This window comes from Mustelus asterias, unplaced genomic scaffold, assembly GCF_964213995.1.
Source record: "Mustelus asterias unplaced genomic scaffold, sMusAst1.hap1.1 HAP1_SCAFFOLD_2195, whole genome shotgun sequence".
NCBI classification, from domain to species: domain Eukaryota; kingdom Metazoa; phylum Chordata; class Chondrichthyes; order Carcharhiniformes; family Triakidae; genus Mustelus; species Mustelus asterias.
In genome coordinates, this window is record NW_027592140.1 from 5,001 (window position 1) to 25,444 (window position 20,444).

The 20,444-nt window shown below is 53.1% G+C and overlaps 1 protein-coding gene across 1 annotated transcript in view; it reads left to right on the forward strand.

The window, feature by feature from the left end:
• The window catches only part of LOC144489438 (integrin alpha-X-like), a gene marked incomplete at its 5' end in the record, with an annotated part of 42,194 nt that overhangs the window by 1,214 nt on the left and 20,536 nt on the right, over positions 1-20,444 (forward strand). Inside the window, 3 exons of the mRNA XM_078207305.1 lie at positions 570-680; positions 6,776-6,855; positions 17,885-17,968. Coding sequence (XP_078063431.1) covers positions 570-680; positions 6,776-6,855; positions 17,885-17,968 — 275 coding nt within the window. The remainder of the gene's footprint in view (positions 1-569; positions 681-6,775; positions 6,856-17,884; positions 17,969-20,444) is intronic.

A 20,444-nucleotide genomic window follows, 5' to 3' on the forward strand; every position in this document is an offset into this window, starting at 1 on the left:
GATGTGCAGGTTAGGTGGATTGGCCATCTGGCTGATCCTTAACTGCCCTCTGAAATGTCCCAGTGCGCCACTCAGTTCAAGGGCAATTGTGAATGGGCAATAAATGCTTACCCAACCAGTGATGCCTGCATCCTATCCCTAACGTCCCCTTGAGAAGGCGGTGGGCAAGCCGCCATCTTGAACTCCCGCAGTCCCGTGTGGCGTAGGCACACCCACGGCGCTGTTAGGGGGGGAACGCCACGGATGTTGACCTCACGATATCGTTCCAAAGTGGTGCGTGGGCTCGGAGGGGAACTTGTAGGGTGTGCGGGGGGGGGCCATTGTCATGGTCCCACCTTGCCCTTTGAGGTGGTCGAGGGCGCAGTTGCGGGGACGGGGCACAGGGGGTGCGCTGTGGGAGGAGGTCGAACAAGATGGCTGCACACACCGCTGCCACCATGTCTCGTTGGTCAATGTTGAAGGTTTGTCTCGCGATTTTAACCGTGTTCGGCGCGATCGTTAACCGTCTCGTTCCTCCACCTCCCTCCCACCCCCTCCGCCCCCACCTCCCCCGCTCCCCTCCCCTCCAGGCCAGCCGGATGTCCAACATCGAGTGTGACGACTCGAAGAACTCCAAGTTCTCCACCATCGGGATCGTTTCCTGCCGTGTCAATCATCCCATCCTACGGACCGGAACCAGAGTGAGTATCCGTATCCGGGGAGGGGAAAACATTTGGGAGGGGGCGGAGGGGAGCACATTTCAGAACAGAGAGAGAGAGGGCCAATCGGCCCATCTGTCATCTGCAAGCGTCCATCGACTCCGTCTACACTTCCCGCTGCCTCGGGGGGAAAAGCAGCCGGCATAATCAAGGACCCCCCCCACACACACCCCGGACATTCTCTCTTCCACCTTCTCCCGTCGGGAAAAAGATACAAAAGTCTGAGGTCACGTACCGACCGACTCAAGAACAGCTTCTTCCCTGCTGCCGTCAGACTTTTGAATGGACCGACCTCGCATTAAGTTGATCTTTCTCTACACCCCGAGCTGTGACTGTAACACTACATTCTGCACCCTCTCCTTTCCTTCTCTATGAACGGTATGCTTTGTCTGGATAGCGCGCGAGAAACAATACTTTTCACTGTATCCCAATACACGTGACAATAATAAATCGAATCAGAATGATAATTTGGAGTCCTAGAGTCTCGAAACGTAATCACAATCATTTGGGACGTTGGGGTGTCCACACTGTGTGGGGGAGAGTCTGTGGCGCCGTGGTATTGTTGCTGGACTCGTACTTCAGAGATCCAGGGTAACGCTTTCGAGACTGGGTTCGAATCCCGCAGATGGTGGAATTTGAATTCAATTGAAATAAATCTGGAATTAAGAATCTACTGATGACCCGTTGTGGGGAAAAACCCATCCGGTTCCCTTTAGGGAAGGAAATCTGCCGTCCTTACCCTGGTCTGGCCTACATGTGACTCCAGAGACACACAGCAATGTGGGTGACTCTCAACTGCCCTCCAAGGGGCAACTGGGGATGGGCAATAAATGCTGGACCAGCGATGCCCATATCCCACGAATGAATAAAAAGATTTAGAACATAGAACATTCCAGCGCAGTACAGGCCCTTCGGCCCTCGATGTTGTGCCGACCAGTGGAACCAATCTAAAGCCGCTCTAATCTACACTATTCCAATATCATCCATATGTTTATCCAATAACCATTTGAATGCTCTTAATGTTGACGAGTCCACCACTGCTGCAGGCAGGGCATTCCACGCCCTTACTACTCTCTGAGTAAAGAACCTACCTCTAACATCTGTCCTATATCTCTCACCCCTCAATTTAAAGCTATGTCCACTCGTGCTAGCCAACACCATCCGAGGAAAGAGGCTCTCACTATCCACCCTATCTAATCCTCTGATCATCTTGTATGCCTCTATTAACTCACCTCTTAACCTTCTTCTCTCTAACGAAAACAACCTCAAGTCCCTCAGCCCTTCCTCATACGATTTTCCCACCATACCAGGCAACATCCTGGTAAAATCTCCTCTGCACCCTTTCCAACACTTCCACATCCTTCCTAGAATGCGGCGACCAGAACTGTGCGCAATACTCCAAGTGCGGCCGCACCAGAGTTTTGTACAGTTGCAGCATGACCTCCTGGCTCCGAAACTCAATCCCTCTACCAATAAAAGCTAACACACCGTACACCTTCTTAACAACCCTATCAACCTGGGTGCCAACTTTCAGGGATCTATGCACATGGACACCCAGATCCCTCTGTTCATCCACACTACCAAGTATCTTACCATTAGCCCAGTACTCTGTATTCCTGTTACTCCTTCCAAAGTGAATCACCTCACACTTTTCCGCATTAAACTCCATTTGCCACCTCTCAGCCCAGCTCTGCAGCTTATCTATGTCCCTCTGTAACCTGCCACTTCCCACCGCACTGTCGACAACTCCACCCACATTGGTCCCCATATTTAAGAAAGGATACCTTCGCTTCGTAGGCAGTGTGGAGGAAGTGCAATGGATTGGGACGGGAAGGGGCTCGGTCCTGTGACAAGAGGCTGTGTGAGTTCCCTCCTCTCTGGAGTTTAGAAGAACGAAAGGAGATCTCAGTGAAACAGTCCAGATTTCTGAAGAGGTTTCGCAGGGGAGACACAGAGGTTGGTTCCTCCCCACGGGCCGGGAGTGGGGGGGGGGGCGTGGGGGGAATCTGGAACACAGTGAGGGGCAGGTGGCGGGGTCTCAGGAGAAGGAGTCGGCCATTTTGGATTGAGAGAAGGAGAATTGCCTTTGCGTCGGAGGGTGTGGAATCTTTAGAATTCTCTCCCCCGCAAGGCGTTGTGGATCTCACGGTGTTGAGTTTTGGTAGGACTAATTTAAATGTGGATTACAGGGTCAAAGGTAGGGTTCTGAAGACTGTGGAGGAACAGAGAGATCTTGGGGTCCATATCCACAGATCTCTAAAGGTTGCCACTCAAGTGGATAGAGCTGTGAAGAAGGCCTATAGTGTGTTAGCTTTTATTAACAGGGGGTTGGAGTTTAAGAGCCGTGGGGTTATGCTGCAACTGTACAGGACCTTGGTGAGACCACATTTGGAATATTGTGTGCAGTTCTGGTCACCTCACTATAAGAAGGATGTGGAAGCGCTGGAAAGAGTGCAGAGGAGATTTACCAGGATGCTGCCTGGTTTGGAGGGTCGGTCTTATGAGGAAAGGTTGAGGGAGCTAGGGCTGTTCTCTCTGGAGCGGAGGAGGCTGAGGGGAGACTTAATAGAGGTTTATAAAATGATGAAGGGGATAGATAGAGTGAACGTTCAAAGACTATTTCCTCGGGTGGATGGAGCTATTACAAGGGGGCATAACTATAGGGTTCGTGGTGGGAGATATAGGAAGGATATCAGAGGTAGGTTCTTTACGCAGAGCGTGGTTGGGGTGTGGAATGGACTGCCTGCAGTGATAGTGGAGTCAGACACTTTAGGAACATTTAAGCGGTTATTGGATAGGCACATGGAGCACACCAGGATGATAGGGAGTGGGATCGCTTGATCTTGGTTTCAGATAAAGCTTGGCACAACACCGTGGGCCGAAGGGCCTGTTCTGTGCTGTACTGTTCTATGTTCTATGAGTTAGACTGGGATGGAGAGATTGAGTTCTCTTGCGGAGATCGAGGGATACAGGAGTGGGACGGGAGAGAGGGGGCAAGGGTCAAACATGGCTGACAAAGCAGGCTCGAGGGGCCGAATGGCCTCCTCCTGTTCCTGTTTCTTCTCTACAAGGAGATTTAAAAGGAGATACCGGAGACAGAAATCGCAACTTCGATTACAAGGAGGGACAGATATTAAGGAGCGTCTGTGAGGTGGAGAGGTTGAGGTTGCCCCAGGCAGCTGAAGGAACCGACACCAATGGCAGAGCAATGGGCACTGGGGGATGATCGGGAGGCCGGAATTGGAGGAACGCAGAGATCTCGGAGGGTCCCAGGAGGTTACAGAGAGAGGGAGGGGGTGTAGGGGGATGGAGGAGTTTACAGAGATAGGGAGGGGGTGTAGGGGGCTGGAGGAGGTTACAGAGATAGGGAGGGGTGTAGGGGGATGGAGGAGGTTACAGAGATAGGGAGGGGGTGTAGGGGGCTGGAGGAGGTTACAGAGATAGGGAGGGGGTGTAGGGGGCTGGAGGGGGTTACAGAGATAGGGAGGGGGTGTAGGGGGTGGAGGAGGTTACAGAGATACGGAGGGGTGTAGGGGCTGTAGGAGGTTACAGAGATAGGAAGGGGTGTAGGGGCTGGAGGGGGTTACAGAGATAGGGAGGGGTGTAGGGGCTGGAGGATGTTACAGAGATAGGGAGGGGTGTAGGGGGCTGGAGGGGGTTACAGAGATAGGGAGAGTGTAGGGGCTGGAGGAGGTTACAGAGATAGGGAGGGGTGTAGGGGCTGGAGGAGGTTACAGAGATAGGGAGAGTGTAGGGGCTGGAGGAGGTTACAGAGATAGGGAGGGGTGTAGGGGGCTGGAGGAGGTTACAGAGATAGGGAGCGTGTGTAGGGGGCTGGAGGAGGTTACAGAGATAGGGAGGGGGTGCAGGGGCTGGAGGAGGTTACAGAGATAGGGAGGGGTGTAGGGGCTGGAGGAGGTTACAGAGATAGGGAGGGGGTGTAGGGGGTTGGAGGAGGTTACAGAGATAGGGAGGGGGTGTAGGGGACTGGAGGAGGTGACAGAGATAGGGAGGTGTGTAGGGGTTGGAGGAGGTTACAGAGATAGGGAGGGGGATGTAGGGGCTGGAGGAGGTTACAGAGATAGGGAGGGGGTGTAGGGGCTGGAGGAGGTTACAGAGATAGGGAGGGGGTGTAGGGGGCTGGAGGAGGTTACAGAGATAGGGAGGGGGTGTAGGGACTGGAGGAGGTTACAGAGATAGGGAGGGGGTGTAGGGGCTGGGGGAGGTTACAGAGATAGGGAGGGGCTGGAGGGGATGGAGGGGGTTACAGAGATAGGGAGGGGTGTAGGGGGTTGGAGGGGGTTACAGAGATAGGGAGAGTGTAGGGGCTGGAGGAGGTTACAGAGATAGGGAGGGGTGTCGGGGCTGGAGGAGGTTACAGAGATAGGGAGAGTGTAGGGGCTGGAGGAGGTTACCGAGATAGGGAGGGGTGTAGGGGGCTGGAGGAGGTTACAGAGATAGGGAGCGGGTGTAGGGGGCTGGAGGAGGTTACAGAGATAGGGAGGGGGTGTAGGGGCTGGAGGAGGTTACAGAGATAGGGAGGGGTGTAGGGGCTGGAGGAGGTTACAGAGATAGGGAGGGGGTGTAGGGGGTTGGAGGAGGTTACAGAGATAGGGAGGGGGTGTAGGGGACTGGAGGAGGTGACAGAGATAGGGAGGGGGTGTAGGGGTTGGAGGAGGTTACAGAGATAGGGAGGGGGATGTAGGGGCTGGAGGAGGTTACAGAGATAGGGAGGGGGTGTAGGGGGCTGGAGGAGGTGACAGAGATAGGGAGGTGTGTAGGGGTTGGAGGAGGTTACAGAGATAGGGAGGGGGATGTAGGGGCTGGAGGAGGTTACAGAGATAGGGAGGGGGTGTAGGGGCTGGAGGAGGTTACAGAGATTGGGAGGGGGTGTAGGGGGCTGGAGGAGGTTACAGAGATAGGGAGGGGGTGTAGGGACTGGAGGAGGTTACAGAGATAGGGTGGGGGTGTAGGGGCTGGGGGAGGTTACAGAGATAGGGAGGGGCTGGAGGGGATGGAGGAGGTTACAGAGATAGGGAGGGGGTGTAGGGGCTGGAGGAGGTTACAGAGATAGGGAGGGGTGTAGGGGGCTGGAGGAGGTTACAGAGATAGGGAGGGGGTGTAGGGGGCTGGAGGAGGTTACAGAGATAGGGAGGGGGTGTCGGGGGTTGGAGGAGGTTACAGAGATAGGGAGGGGGTGTAGGGGACTGGAGGAGGTGACAGAGATAGGGAGGTGTGTAGGGGTTGGAGGAGGTTACAGAGATAGGGAGGGGGATGTAGGGGCTGGAGGAGGTTACAGAGATAGGGAGGGGGTGTAGGGGCTGGAGGAGGTTACAGAGATAGGGAGGGGTTGTAGGGGGCTGGAGGAGGTTACAGAGATAGGGAGGGGGTGTAGGGACTGGAGGAGGTTACAGAGATAGGGAGGGGGTGTAGGGGAGCTGGAGGAGGTTACAGAGATAGGGAGGGGGTGTAGGGGGCTGGAGGAGGTTACAGAGATAGGGAGGGGGTGTAGGGGGCTGGAGGGGGTTACAGAGATAGGGAGGGGTGTAGGGGCTGGAGGAGGTTACAGAGATAGGGAGGGGGTGTAGGGGGCTGGAGGAGGTTACAGAGATAGGGAGGGGGTGTAGGGGGTGGAGGAGGTTACAGAGATAGGGAGGGGGTGTAGGGGGCTGGAGGAGGTTACAGAGATAGGGAGGGGTGTAGGGGCTGGAGGAGGTTACAGAGATAGGGAGGGGTGTAGGGGCTGGAGGAGGTTACAGAGATAGGGAGGGGGTGTAGGGGCTGGAGGAGGTTACAGAGATAGGGAGGGGTGTAGGGGCTGGAGGAGGTTACAGAGATAGGGAGGGGGTGTAGGGGCTGGAGGAGGTTACAGAGATAGGGAAGGGTGTAGGGGTTGGAGGAGGTTACAGAGATAGGGAGGGGGACATCGGACCCCCGACTATTGGGGACGGTACGGAGAACCGTGAGTCAGTCAGACCAGCTAACAGCCTTGTTGTCTTTTTTCAATTTGCCCCTTCCCCCACCACACGCCCCTCCTGGCGACCCCCTCATGCCCACCGACCCTCACACCCCCTCAGGTCCACTTCAACACGACCTTTGATGTGGCATCGGACGTGCTGTGGAAACCATCAGCTGTGATCAGTGTGAATGCCAGCAGGTAAGGATCGAACATGCCCACTTCCTGATCCGCACTGTGGGAGGGTCGGTGCTGAGGGAGCGCCGCACTGTGGGAGGTTCGGTGCTGAGGGAGCGCCGCACTGTGGGAGGGTCAGTGCTGAGGGAGCGCCACACTGTGGGAGGGTCAGTGCTGAGGGAGCGCCGCACTGTGGGAGGGTCAGTGCTGAGGGAGCGCCACACTGTGGGAGTTTCAGTGCTGAGGGAGCGCCGCACTGTGGGAGAGTCAGTGCTGAGGGAGCGCCGCACTGTGGGAGGGTCAGTGCTGAGGGAGCGCCGCACTGTGGGAGGGTCAGTGCTGAGGGAGCGCCGCACTGTGGGGGGGTCAGTGCTGAGGGAGCGCCGCACCGTGGGAGGGTCAGTGCTGAGGGAGCGCCGCACTGTGGGAGGGTCAGTGCTGAGGGAGCGCCGCACTGTGGGAGGGTCAGTGCTGAGGGAGCGCCGCACTGTGGGAGGGTCAGTGCTGAGGGAGCGCCGCACTGTGGGAGGGTCAGTGCTGAGGGAGCGCCGCACTGTGGGAGGGTCAGTGCTGAGGGAGCGCCGCACTGTGGGAGGGTCAGTACTGAGGGAGCGCCGCACTGTGGGAGGGTCAGTGCTGAGGGAGCGCCGCACTGTGGGAGGGTCGGTGCTGAGGGAGCGCCGCACTGTGGGAGGGTCGGTGCTGAGGGAGCGCCGCACTGTGGGAGGGTCAGTGCTGAGGGAGCGCCGCACTGTGGGAGGATCAGTGCTGAGGGAGCGCCGCACTGTGGGAGGGTCGGTGCTGAGGGAGCGCCGCACTGTGGGAGGGTCAGTGCTGAGGGAGCGCCGCACTGTGGGAGGGTCAGTGCCGAGGGAGCGCCGCACTGTGGGAGGGTCAGTGCTGAGGGAGTGCCGCACTGTGGGAGGGTCAGTGCTGAGGGAGCGCCGCACTGTGGGAGGGTCAGTGCTGAGGGAGCGCCGCACTGTGGGAGGGTCAGTGCTGAGGGAGCGCCGCACTGTGGGAGGGTCAGTGCTGAGGGAGCGCCGCACTGTGGGAGGGTCAGTGCTGAGGGAGCGCCGCACTGTGGGAGGGTCAGTGCTGAGTGAGTGCCGCACTGTGGGAGGGTCAGTGCTGAGGGAGCGCCGCACTGTGGGAGGGTCAGTGCTGAGGGAGCGCCGCACTGTGGGAGGGTCAGTGCTGAGGGAGCGCCGCACTGTGGGAGGGTCAGTGCTGAGGGAGCGCCGCACTGTGGGAGAGTCAGTGCTGAGGGAGGGCCGCACTGTGGGAGGGTCAGTGCTGAGGGAGCGCCGCACTGTGGGAGGGTCAGTGCTGAGGGAGCGCCGCACTGTGGGAGGGTCAGTGCTGAGGGAGCGCTGCACTGTGGGAGGGTCAGTGCTGAGGGAGCGCCGCACTGTGGGAGAGGATAGAGAATGATGGTGGATGTGAGATCTCCACAGTGTCCAGGGACTAACAAATGTCCCTCAAACAACACCATTGTGATGCAAACCTTTGCGTCCGAACCTCTGAAGCTAATAGAGACTCCAAGTCAAATTTCAATACTTAAACACAATTCCCTTTACTCTGAAGCAACTGTCAAAAGTTGCAAGTCATAAACCAAATAGTCACCATGTATTACTTCGATTGAATCCCACTCTCCATTAATACCTGGCCAGGACTTTGTGGATTCAATCCTTAATCCTCTTCCTCCCGATGTTGTCTCTCTTTGTGAGCTTGGTGCCAGGTTTAGAATCATAGAATCCCTCCAGTGCCGAAGGAACCCATTCGGCCCATCGAGTCCACACTGACAACAACCCCACCCATGCCCCATCCACACAACCCCACGTATTTACCCTGTTAATTCCCCCCTGACACCGAGGGACAACTTAGCATGGCCAATCCACCTAACCTACACATCTTTGGACACTAAGGGGCAATTTAGCATGGCCAATCCACCTAACCTGCACATCTTTGGACACTAAGGGACAATTTAGCATGGCCAATCCACCCTAACCCGCACATCTTTGGACACTAAGGGACAACTTAGCATGGCCAATCCACCTAATCTGCACATCTTTGGACACTAAGGGACAATTTAGCATGGCCAATCCACCTAACCTGCACATCTTTGGACACTAAGGGACAATTTAGCATGGCCAATCCACCTAACCTACACATCTTTGGACACTAAGGGACAATTTAGCATGGCCAATCCCCCTAACCTGCACATCTTTGGACACTAAGGGACAATTTAGCATGGCCAATCCACCTAACCTACACATCTTTGGACACGAAGGGGCAATTTAGCATGGCCAATCCACCTAACCTGCACATCTTTGGACACTAAGGGACAGTTTAGCATGGCCAATCCAACTAACCTGCACATCTTTGGACACTAAGGGACAATTTAGCACGGCCAATCCACCTAGCCCGCACATCTTTGTACTGTGGGAGGAAACCGGAGCACCCGGAGGAAACCCACGCAGACACGGGGAGAATGTGCAGACTCCGCACAGACAGTGACCCGAGCCGGGAATCGAACCCGGGTCCCTGGCGCTGTGAGGCAGCTGCGCTAACCCGCTGTGCCATCGTGCCACCCCATGTAGATTCCCCACACTACATTTTGGAACGAGCTCTTTGTGTCGGCAACGTTAAACACCAGAAGTTCCTTGGTAACCGGCCAACGAATTGATCAGAAACCCCAATTGTATCATTCGAGTCGGCCAACCAAACACAACCAGAGCAGCGGCATTGGTCACTGCAGAACCTATCATCTCCAGGCCCCATATTCCATTAGATTTATTATTGTCTCGTGTATTGGGATACAGTGAAAAGTATTGTTTCTTGCGCACTATACAGACAAAGCATACCGTTCATAGAGAAGGAAAGGAGAGGGTGTAGAATGTAGTGTTACAGTCACAGCTCGGGTGTAGAGAAAGATCAACTTAACGCGAGGTAGGTCCATTCAAAAGTCTGACAGCAGCAGGGAAGAAGCTGTTCTTGAGTCGGTCGGTACGTGACCACAGACTTTTGTATCTTTTTCCCGACGGAAGAAGGTGGAAGAGAGAATGTCCGGGGGTGCGTGGGGGGGGTCCTTGATTATGCCGGCTGCTTTTCCCCCGAGGCAGCGGGAAGTGTAGCCAGAGTCAATGGATGGGAGGCTGGTTTGCGTGATGGGACTGGGCTACACTCACGACTCTTTGTAGTTCCTTGCGGTCTTGGGCAGAGCAGGAGCCCCAGACCGAGCTGTGATACACCCGGAAAGGATGCTTTCTATGGGGCATCTGTAAAAGTTGGTGAGAGTCGGAGCTGACATGCCGAATTTCCTTCGCCTCCTGAGAAAGTAGAGGCGTTGGTGGGGCTTTCTTAACCATAGTGTCGGCGTGGGGGGGACCAGGACAGGTTGTTGGTGATCTGGACATCTCAAAACATGAAGCTCCCTCGACCATTTCTACCTCATCCCCGTTGATGTAGACAGGAGCATGTTCTCATTTACGCTTCCTGAAGTGCATATCGTTTATATCCCAATGCCCAGATAAGGACCACTGGCTCCAAACGTCTGTAAAGAACTCTTCCCTGCCAAGGACAGGCTGATAAATCTGTGTCCTTTGATACGTTACAGGTCCACTTGGCCCAACGCAATGAAAAAAAAACAACTTTCACCAAAAGTCAAGTTTTCTTTCGTGAAGATCTTTCAGTCTACTGTTGTAAAAGTGGAGGGGGAACCCCTCCCTCCCTCCCTTCCTCCCTCCCTCCCTCCCTCGCACCCCCCAAGAACTGACCCCAAAAGACCCAAAGTACCTCGCCTGATAATCTATAAAGAGTGTGTGTGAGGTGGTGTGACCTGCTCTTTAGCGACCTCTAGTGCTTCAATCAAAATAACTCCCGGACACTCTCTCGACAATCAACACCTAACTATTGATCTAACTCACAGTGAACAAATTAACTAGACTATTAAACCAATTAAATCCCTTCTAATTATTAATTATTCCCCAATAAAACAAGATTCTAACGGAACGCTGTTCAAATAAAGGAGGGTACAAAGAGAGAGGGTTTGTGATTTATATAAACGATCTGGAAGAAGGTGTAACTGGGGTGATCAGTAAGTTTGCGGACGACACGAAAATGGCAGGACTTGCAGATAGTGAGGAACATTGTCAGAGGCTACAGAAGGATATAGATAGGCTGGAAATTTGGGCAAAGAAATGGCAGATGGAGTTCAATCCTGATAAATGCGAAGTGATGCATTTTGGTAGAACTAACGTAGGGGGGAGCTATACAATAAATGGCAGAACCATAAAGGGTGTAGATACGCAGAGGGACCTGGGTGTGCAACTCCACAGATCCTTGAAGGTGACGTCACAGGTGGAGAAGGTGGTGAAGAAGGCATATGGCATGCTTGCCTTTATAGGACGGGGTATGGAGTATAAAAGCTGGAGTCTGATGATGCAGCTGTATAGAACGTTGGTTCGGCCGCATTTGGAGTACTGCGTCCAGTTCTGGTCGCCGCGCTACCAGAAGGACGTGGAGGCTTTAGAGAGAGTGCAGAGGAGGTTTACCAGGATGTTGCCTGGTATGGAAGGGCTTAGTTATGAGGAGAGATTGGGTAAACTGGGCTTGTTCTCCCTGGAAAGACGGAGGATGAGGGGTGACCTAATAGAGGTGTATAAAATTATGAAAGGCATAGATAGGGTGAACGGTGGGAAGCTTTTCCCAGGTCGGTGGTGACGTTCACGAGGGGTCATAGGTTCAAGGTGAGGGGGGGGAGGTTTAACACGGATATCAGAAGGACATATTTTACACAGAGGGTGGTGGGGGCCTGGAATGCGCTGCCGGGCAAGGTGGTGGAGGCGGACACACTGGGAATGTTTAAGACTTATCTAGATAGCCACATGAACGGAGTGGGAATGGAGGGATACAAAAGAATGGTCTAGTTTGGACCAGGGAGCGGCGCGGGCTTGGAGGGCCGAAGGCCTGTTCCTGTGCTGTATTGTTCTTTGTTCTTTGGTAGCAGTGGAAGGGTGTGTTTCTGAATGGAAGGCTGTGACAAGTGGTGTTCCTCAGGGATCAGTGCTGGGACCTTTGCTGTTTGTAATATATATCAATGATTTGGAGGAAAATGTAACTGGATTGATTAGTAAGTTTGCGGACAACACAAAGGTTGGTGATTTGCGGATAGCGATGAGGACCATCAGAGGATACAGCAGGATATAGATCAGTTGGAGACTTGGGCGGAGAGATGGCAGATGGAGTTCAATCCGGACAAGTGTGAGGTAATGCATTTTGGAAGGTCTAATACAGATAGGAAATATACAGTAAATGGCAGAACCCTTAAGAGTATTGATAGGCAGAGGGATCTGGGTGTACAGGTACACAGGTCACTGAAAGTGGCAACGCAGGTGGAGAAGGTAGTCAAGAAGGCATACGGCACGCTTGCCTTCATCGGCCGGGGCATTGAGTTTAAAAATTGGCAAGTCATGTTGCAGCTTTGTAGAACCTTAGTGAGGCCGCACTTGGAATATAGTGTTCAATTCTGGTCGCCACACTACCAGAAGGATGTGGAGGCTTTGGAGAGGGTTACAGAAAAGATTTACCAGGATGTTGCCTGGTATGGAGGGCATTAGCTATGAGGAGAGGTTGGAGAAACTTGGTTTGTTCTCACTGGAGCGACGGAGGTTGAGGGGGCGACCTGATAGAAGTCTACAAGATTATGAGGGACAGAGTGGATAATCAGAAGCTTTTCCCCCAGCGTGGAAGAGTCAATTACTCGGGGGAATAGGTTTAAGGTGCGAGGGGCAAGGTTTAAAGGGGATGTACAAGACAGATATTTTTACACAGAGGGTGGTGGGTGCCTGGAACTCGCTGCCAGGGGAGGGAGTGGGAGCGGATACGGTGGTGACTTTTAAGGGGCGTCTTGACAAATACATGAATAGGACGGGAAGAGAGGGATACGGTCCCCGGAAGGGGAGGGGGTTTTAGTTCAGTCGGGGGCAGCATGGTCGGTGCAGGCTTGGAGGGCCGAAGGGCCTGTGCTGTAATTTTCTTTGTTCTTTGTAAATACAAGTCGCACTCATTAACAAAAAAAGAATTGTCACTCTCTAAATTACAACCAGGTTTTGTGTCTTCCGGAAGATTCCGGGTTTCCCTGCTGATCCTTCTGTCTGGAACTTCGTTCTTCCTTTGCTATCTTGATGGTGCTTTCTACCAGACATAGATGAAGCTATGAGAGCCAGCGATTCTCTCTCTGAGAGCTATGAGCCGTTATCTCTGGCAGGTTGAAGACCTCTCCTCTTTGTCCCACTGCCCCCATTCTTTTATACCCATGGTGACTTATCAATATTTTCCCACATCAGGATTGGTCTTCAGTTGTCAAAAACCATCACAGAGTCATAGAAGTTTACAGCATGGAAACAGGCCCTTCGGCCCAACTTGTCCATGCTGCCTCTTTTTTCAACCCCTAAGCTAATCCCAATTGCCCGCGTTTGGCCCATATCCCTCTCTACCCATCGTACCCATGTAACTGTCTAAACGCTTTTTAAAAGACAAAATTGTACCCGCCTCTACTACTGCCTCTGGCAGCTCGTTCCAGACACTCACCACCCTCTGTGTGAAACAATTGCCCCTCAGGACCCTTTTGTATCTCTCCCCTCTCGCCTTAAACCTATGCCCTCTAGTTTTAGACTCCCCTACCTTTGGGAAAAGATATTGACGATCTAGAACATAGAACAGTACAGCACAGAACAGGCCCTTCGGCCCACGATGTTGTGCCGAGCTTTATCTGAAACCAAGATCAAGCTATCCCACTCCCTATCATCCTGGTGTGCTCCATGTGCCTATCCAATAACCGCTTAAATGTTCCTAAAGTGTCTGACTCCACTATCACTGCAGGCAGTCCATTCCACACCCCAACCACTCTCTGCGTAAAGAACCTACCTCTGATATCCTTCCTGTATCTCCCACCACGAACCCTATAGTTATGCCCCCTTGTAATAGCTCCATCCACCCGAGGAAATAGTCTTTGAACGTTCACTCTATCTATCCCCTTCATCATTTTATAAACCTCTATTAAGTCTCCCCTCAGCCTCCTCCGCTCCAGAGAGAACAGCCCAAGCTCCCTCAACCTTTCCTCATAAGACCTACCCTCCAAACCAGGCAGCATCCTGGTAAATCTCCTCTGCACTCTTTCCAGCGCTTCCACATCCTTCTTATAGTGAGGTGACCAGAACTGCACACAATATTTCAAATGTGGTCTCACCAAGGTCCTGTACAGTTGCAGCATAACCCCACGGCTCTTAAACTCCAACCCCCTGTTAATAAAAGCTAACACACTATAGGCCTTCTTCACAGCTCTATCCACTTGAGTGGCAACCTTTAGAGATCTGTGGATATGAACCCCAAGATCTCTCTGTTCCTCCACAGTCTTCAGAACCCTACCTTTGACCCTGTAATCTAGCTGATCTGTGCCCCTCATTATTTTATAGACCTCTATAAGATCACCCCTCAGCCTCCTACGCTCCAGAGAAAGAAGTCCCAGTCTATCCAGCCTCTCCTTATAACTCCATCCATCAAGTCCCGGTAGCATCATAGAAACCCTACAGTACAGAAAGAGGCCATTCGGCCCATCGAGTCTGCACTGACCACAATCCCACCCAGGCCCTACCCCCATATCCCTACATATTTTACCCACTAATCCCTCTAATCTACGCATCCCAAGACACAAAGGGGCAATTTTAGCATGGCCAATCCACCCTAACCCGCACATCTTTGGACTGCGGGAGGAAACCGGAGCACCCGGAGGAAACCCATGCAGACACGAGGAGAATGTGCAAACTCCACACAGACAGCGACCCGAGCCGGGAATCGAACCCGGGTCCCTGGAGCTGTGAGACAGCAGTGCTAACCACTGTGCCACCTAGTAAATGTGCATCTGTACTGTGCATCCTAGTAAATCTTTTCTGCACTCTTTCCAGTTTAATAATATCCTTTCTATAATCGGGTGACCAGAACTGTACGCAGTATTCCAAGTGTGGCCTTACCAATGTCTTAACAAGATGTTGATTTAAATCGGAATTAAATTTAATAGGTTCTTGGTATCTAAGCACCTGATTCAAGTTGATTGGCTAAATTCAGAAGCCTGTTGTCTTGGTAACCCTGCTGCTCGGCCTTCGATACGAATGTTTCATTTTGGGTTCTCTGTGTGCTTACATTTTCTGAACTATCTAAGCACAGATAAAGCACCGCCTTTTAATGGGACCTTGAGATGCTTCCCCCAAACCCCAAGCACTTATAAATCTACCCATCGTCGCAACAATATTAAAAATTGAATGTCTGCAGGTCTGATTAGCGGGTTTGCGGATGTTACTGAGATTGGCGGAGTTGCGGATAGCGTTGAAGATTATCAGAGGATACAGCAGGATATAGATAGGCTGGAAAATTGGGCGGAGAAACGGCCGACGGAATTGAATCCGGGCCAACGTGAGGTGATGCATTTTGGTAGATCCAATTCAGGTGGGAGCTCTAAAATAAATGGCAGAACCATTCGGGACTATAAGAAGGATGTGGAAGCGCTGGAAAGAGTGCAAAGGAGATTTACCAGGTTTGGTTTGGAGGGTAGGTCTTATGAGGAAAGGTTGAGGGAGCTAGGGCTGTTCTCTCTGGAGCGGAGGAGGCTGAGGGGAGACTTAATAGAGGTTGATAAAATGATGAAGGGGATAGATAGAGTGAACGTTCAAAGGCTATTTCATAGAATCATAGAAACCCTACAGTGTAGAAGGAGGCCATTCGGCCCATCGAGTCTGCACCGACCACAATCCCACCCAGGCCCTACCCCCACATATTTACCCGCTAATCCCTCTAACCTACGCCTCTCAGGATTCTAAGGGGCAATTTTTAACCTTGGCCTATCAACCTAACCCGCACATCTTTGGACTGCGGGAGGAAACCGGAGCACCCGGAGGAAACCCACGCAGACACGAGGAGAATGTGCAAACTCCACACAGACAGTGACCCGAGCCGGGAATCGAATCCAGGTCCCTGGAGCTGTGAAGCAGCAGTGCTAACCCACTGTGCTACCGTGCCGCCCCTTTCCTCGGGTGGATGGAGCTATTACAAGGGGGCATAACTATAGGGTTCGTGGTGGGAGATACAGGAAGGATGTCCGAGGTAGGTTCTTCACTCAGAGAGTGGTTGGGGTGTGGAATGGACTGCCTGCAGTGATAGTGGAGTCAGACACTTTAGGAACATTTAAGCGGTTATTGGATAGGCACATGGAGCACACCAGGATGATAGGGAGTGGGATAGCTTGATCTTGGTTTCAGATAAAGCTCGGCACAACATCGTGGGCCGAAGGGCCTGTTCTGTGCTGTACTGTTCTATGTTCTATGGAACACAGACACACAGAGAGATCTGGGACTACAGGTCCACAGATCCTTAAAAGTGGAAGCACAGGTGGAAAAGGTGATGAAGTAAGCAGACTGCTTACTTGCCTTCATCGGCCAGGGCATTGAGTATAAAAGTTGTCAAATTATATTCCAGTTGGTTAGGCCACATTTGGAAAACTGTGTCCAATTCTGGTCACCACCAGGAGGACGTGGAGGCTTTGGAGAGAGTTACAGAAAAAGTTTACCAGGATGTTCCCCTGGTACAGAGGGTACTAGAAACATAGAAACATAGAAAAACTACAGCACAAACAGGCCCTTCGGCCCCACAAGTTGTGCCGAACACATCCCTACCTTCTAGACCTACCTATAACCCTCCATCCTATTAAGCTCCATGTACCCATCCAGGAGTCTCTTAAAAGTCCCTATTGAGTTTGCCTCCACCACCACTGACGGCAGCCGATTCCACTCACCCACCACCCTCTGTGTGAAAAACTTCCCCCTAACATTTCCCCTGTACCTACCCCCCAGCACCTTAAACCTGTGTCCTCTCGTAGCAGCCATTTCCACCCTGGGAAAAAGCCTCTGAGAGTCCACCCGATCTATGCCTCTCAACATCTTATACACCTCTATTAGGTCTCCTCTTATCCTACGTCTCTCCAAGGAGAAAAGACCGAGCTCCCTCAGCCTATCCTCATAAGGCATGCCACTCAATCCAGGCAACATCCTTGTCAATCTCCTCTGCACCCTTTCAATCTTTTCCACATCCTTCCTGTAATGAGGCGACCAGAACTGAGCACAGTACTCCAAGTGGGGTCTGACGAGGGTCTTATATAGCTGCATCATTATCCCCGGACTCCTAAACTCAATCCCTCGATTGATAAAGGCCAGCACACCATACGCCTTCTTAACCACCTCCTCCACCTGCGGGGCCGATTTTAGAGTCCTATGGACCCCAAGGTCCTTCTGATCCTCGACAGTACTAAGAGTCTTTCCCTTTATATTGTACTCCTTCTAGCTATGAGGAGAGGTTGAATAAACTGGGATTGTTCTCCCTGGAAAGACGGGAGGCTGAGGGGGGGGCGACCTGATCGAAGTTTATAAAATTCTGAGGGGTATAAATAGGGTGAAGAGTTGGAAGCTTTTTCCCTAAGGCAGGAATGACAATTAGGGTCAGTGGAGATGTGCGGGGGAAGTTTTTATTTGAACAAGGAGGATGGTGGGGGACCCAGAATGCACTGCCAAGTGAGATGGTTGAGGTAGTTACGTGAGTGACATTTAAGACTTACCTGGATAAACATATGAACAGACGGGGAATAGAGGGATACAGGGCGATTGGGATAGATAGGACAACGTGATGGGTGCAGGCTTGGAGGGGCGAAAGGCCTGTTCCTGTGCTGTTCTGTTCTTTGTCCTCATTCTAGACCAATCAGCCTCACATTACAAAGAACCATTTGAACCCGGCTATTGCTGAGTTGAGGGCGTTGGGATCTTGCTGTGTAACTATTGCTGGCTGCGTTTCCCACACTGCCACAACCGTCGGACATCACTTAAACCTCTCCCAAACTAATCTTGGACTTTCGGAGCTCCGAGTAGTCTCGAGAGGGAGAAAATCCCAAACGGAAAACTGAATCAGTCCGACATTCCCAAAACTGATTATCTCCCAATTCTATTCCCAGTGACAATGAGCAGCGCATCACCACGGATAGCTTCCGTTCCAAGGCCATTGGGGTCAAATATGAAGTAAATGTGATCATCAAAGGGTGAGTTTATCGACATCACCAGTTCGTGTGGTCCCCGAGGGGGGAAAGGACAGTGTACCTAACGCACTGTGACACCCGGTCCCAGAGGGGGAAAGGACAGTGTATCTAACGCACTGTGACACCCGGTCCCAGAGGGGGAAAGGACAGTGTATCTAACGCACTGTGACACCCGGTCCCAGAGGGGGACAGGACAGTGTATCTAACGCACTGTGACACCCAGTCCCAGAGGGGGAAAGGACAGTGTATCTAACGCACTGTGACACCCGGTCCCAGAGGGGGAAAGGACAGTGTATCTAACGCACTGTGACACCCGGTCCCAGAGGGGGAAAGGACAGTGTATCTAACGCACTGTGACACCCGGTCCCAGAGGGGGAAAGGACAGTGTATCTAACGCACTGTGACACCCGGTCCCAGAGGGGGAAAGGACAGTGTATCTAACGCACTGTGACACCCGGTCCCAGAGGGGGAAAGGACAGTGTATCTAACGCACTGTGACACGCGGTCCCAGAGGGGGAAAGGACAGTGTATCTAACGCACTGTGACACCCGGTCCCAGAGAGGGAAAGGACAGTGTGTCTAACGCACTGTGACACGCGGTCCCAGAGGGGGAAAGGACAGTGTATCTAACGCACCGTGACACCCGGTCCCAGAGGGGGAAAGGACAGTGTGTCTAACGCACTGTGACACGCGGTCCCAGAGGGGGAAAGGACAGTGTATCTAACGCACTGTGACACCCGGTCCCAGAGGGGGGAAAGGACAGTGTATCTAACGCACTGTGACACCCGGTCCCAGAGGGGGGAAAGGACAGTGTATCTAACGCACTGTGACACCCGGTCCCAGAGGGGGAAAGGACAGTGTATCTAACGCACTGTGACACCCGGTCCCAGAGGGGGAAAGGACAGTGTATCTAACGCACTGTGACACCCGGTCCCAGAGGGGGAAAGGACAGTGTATCTAACGCACTGTGACACCCGGTCCCAGAGAGGGAAAGGACAGTGTATCTAACGCACTGTGACACCCGGTCCCAGAGGGGGAAAGGACAGTGTATCTAACGCACTGTGACACCCGGTCCCAGAGGGGGAAAGGACAGTGTATCTAACGCACTGTGACACCCGGTCCCAGAGGGGGAAAGGACAGTGTATCTAACGCACTGTGACACCCGGTCCCAGAGGGGGAAAGGACAGTGTATCTAACGCACTGTGACACCCGGTCCCAGAGGGGGAAAGGACAGTGTATCTAACGCACTGTGACACCGGGTCCCAGATGGGGAAAGGACAGTGTATCTAACGCACTGTGACACCGGGTCCCAGAGGGGGAAAGGACAGTGTATCTAACGCACTGTGACACCCGGTCCCAGAGGGGGAAAGGACAGTGTATCTAACACACTGTGACACCCGGTCCCAGAGGGGGAAAAGACAGTGTATCTAACGCACTGTGACACCCGGTCCCAGAGGGGGAAAAGACAGTGTACCTAACGCACTGTGACACCCGGTCCCAGAGGGGGGAAAGGACAGTGTATCTAACGCAATGTGACACCCGGTCCCAGAGGGGGAAAGGACAGTGTATCTAACGCACTGTGACACCCGGTCCCAGAGGGGGAAAGGACAGTGTATCTAACGCACTGTGACACCCGGTCCCAGAGGGGGAAAGGACAGTGTATCTAACGCACTGTGACACCCGGTCCCAGAGGGGGAAAGGACAGTGTATCTAACGCACTGTGACACCCGGTCCCAGAGGGGGAAAGGACAGTGTATCTAACGCACTGTGACACGCGGTCCCAGAGGGGGAAAGGACAGTGTATCTAACGCACTGTGACACCCGGTCCCAGAGGGGGGAAAGGACAGTGTATCTAACGCACTGTGACACCCAGTCCCAGAGGGGGAAAGGACAGTGTACCTAACGCACTGTGACACCCGGTCCCAGAGGGGGAAAGGACAGTGTATCTAACACACTGTGACACCCGGTCCCAGAGGGTGAAAGGACAGTGTATCTAACGCACTGTGACACCCGGTCCCAGAGGGGGAAAGGACAGTGTATCTAACGCACTGTGACACCCGGTCCCAGAGGGGGAAAGGACAGTGTATCTAACGCACTGTGACACCCGGTCCCAGAGGGGGAAAGGACATTGTATCTAACGCACTGTGACACCCGGTCCCAGAGGGGGAAAGGACAGTGTATCTAACGCACTGTGACACCCGGTCCCAGAGGGGGAAAGGACAGTGTATCTAACGCACTGTGACACCCGGTCCCAGAGGGGGAAAGGACAGTGTATCTAACGCACTGTGACACCCGGTCCGAGAGGGGGAAAGGACAGTGTATCTAACGCACTGGGACACCCGGTCCCAGAGGGGGAAAGGACAGTGTATCTAACGCACTGTGACACCCGGTCCCAGAGGGGGAAAGGACAGTGTATCTAACGCACTGTGACACCCGGTCCGAGAGGGGGAAAGGACAGTGTATCTAACGCAATGTGACAC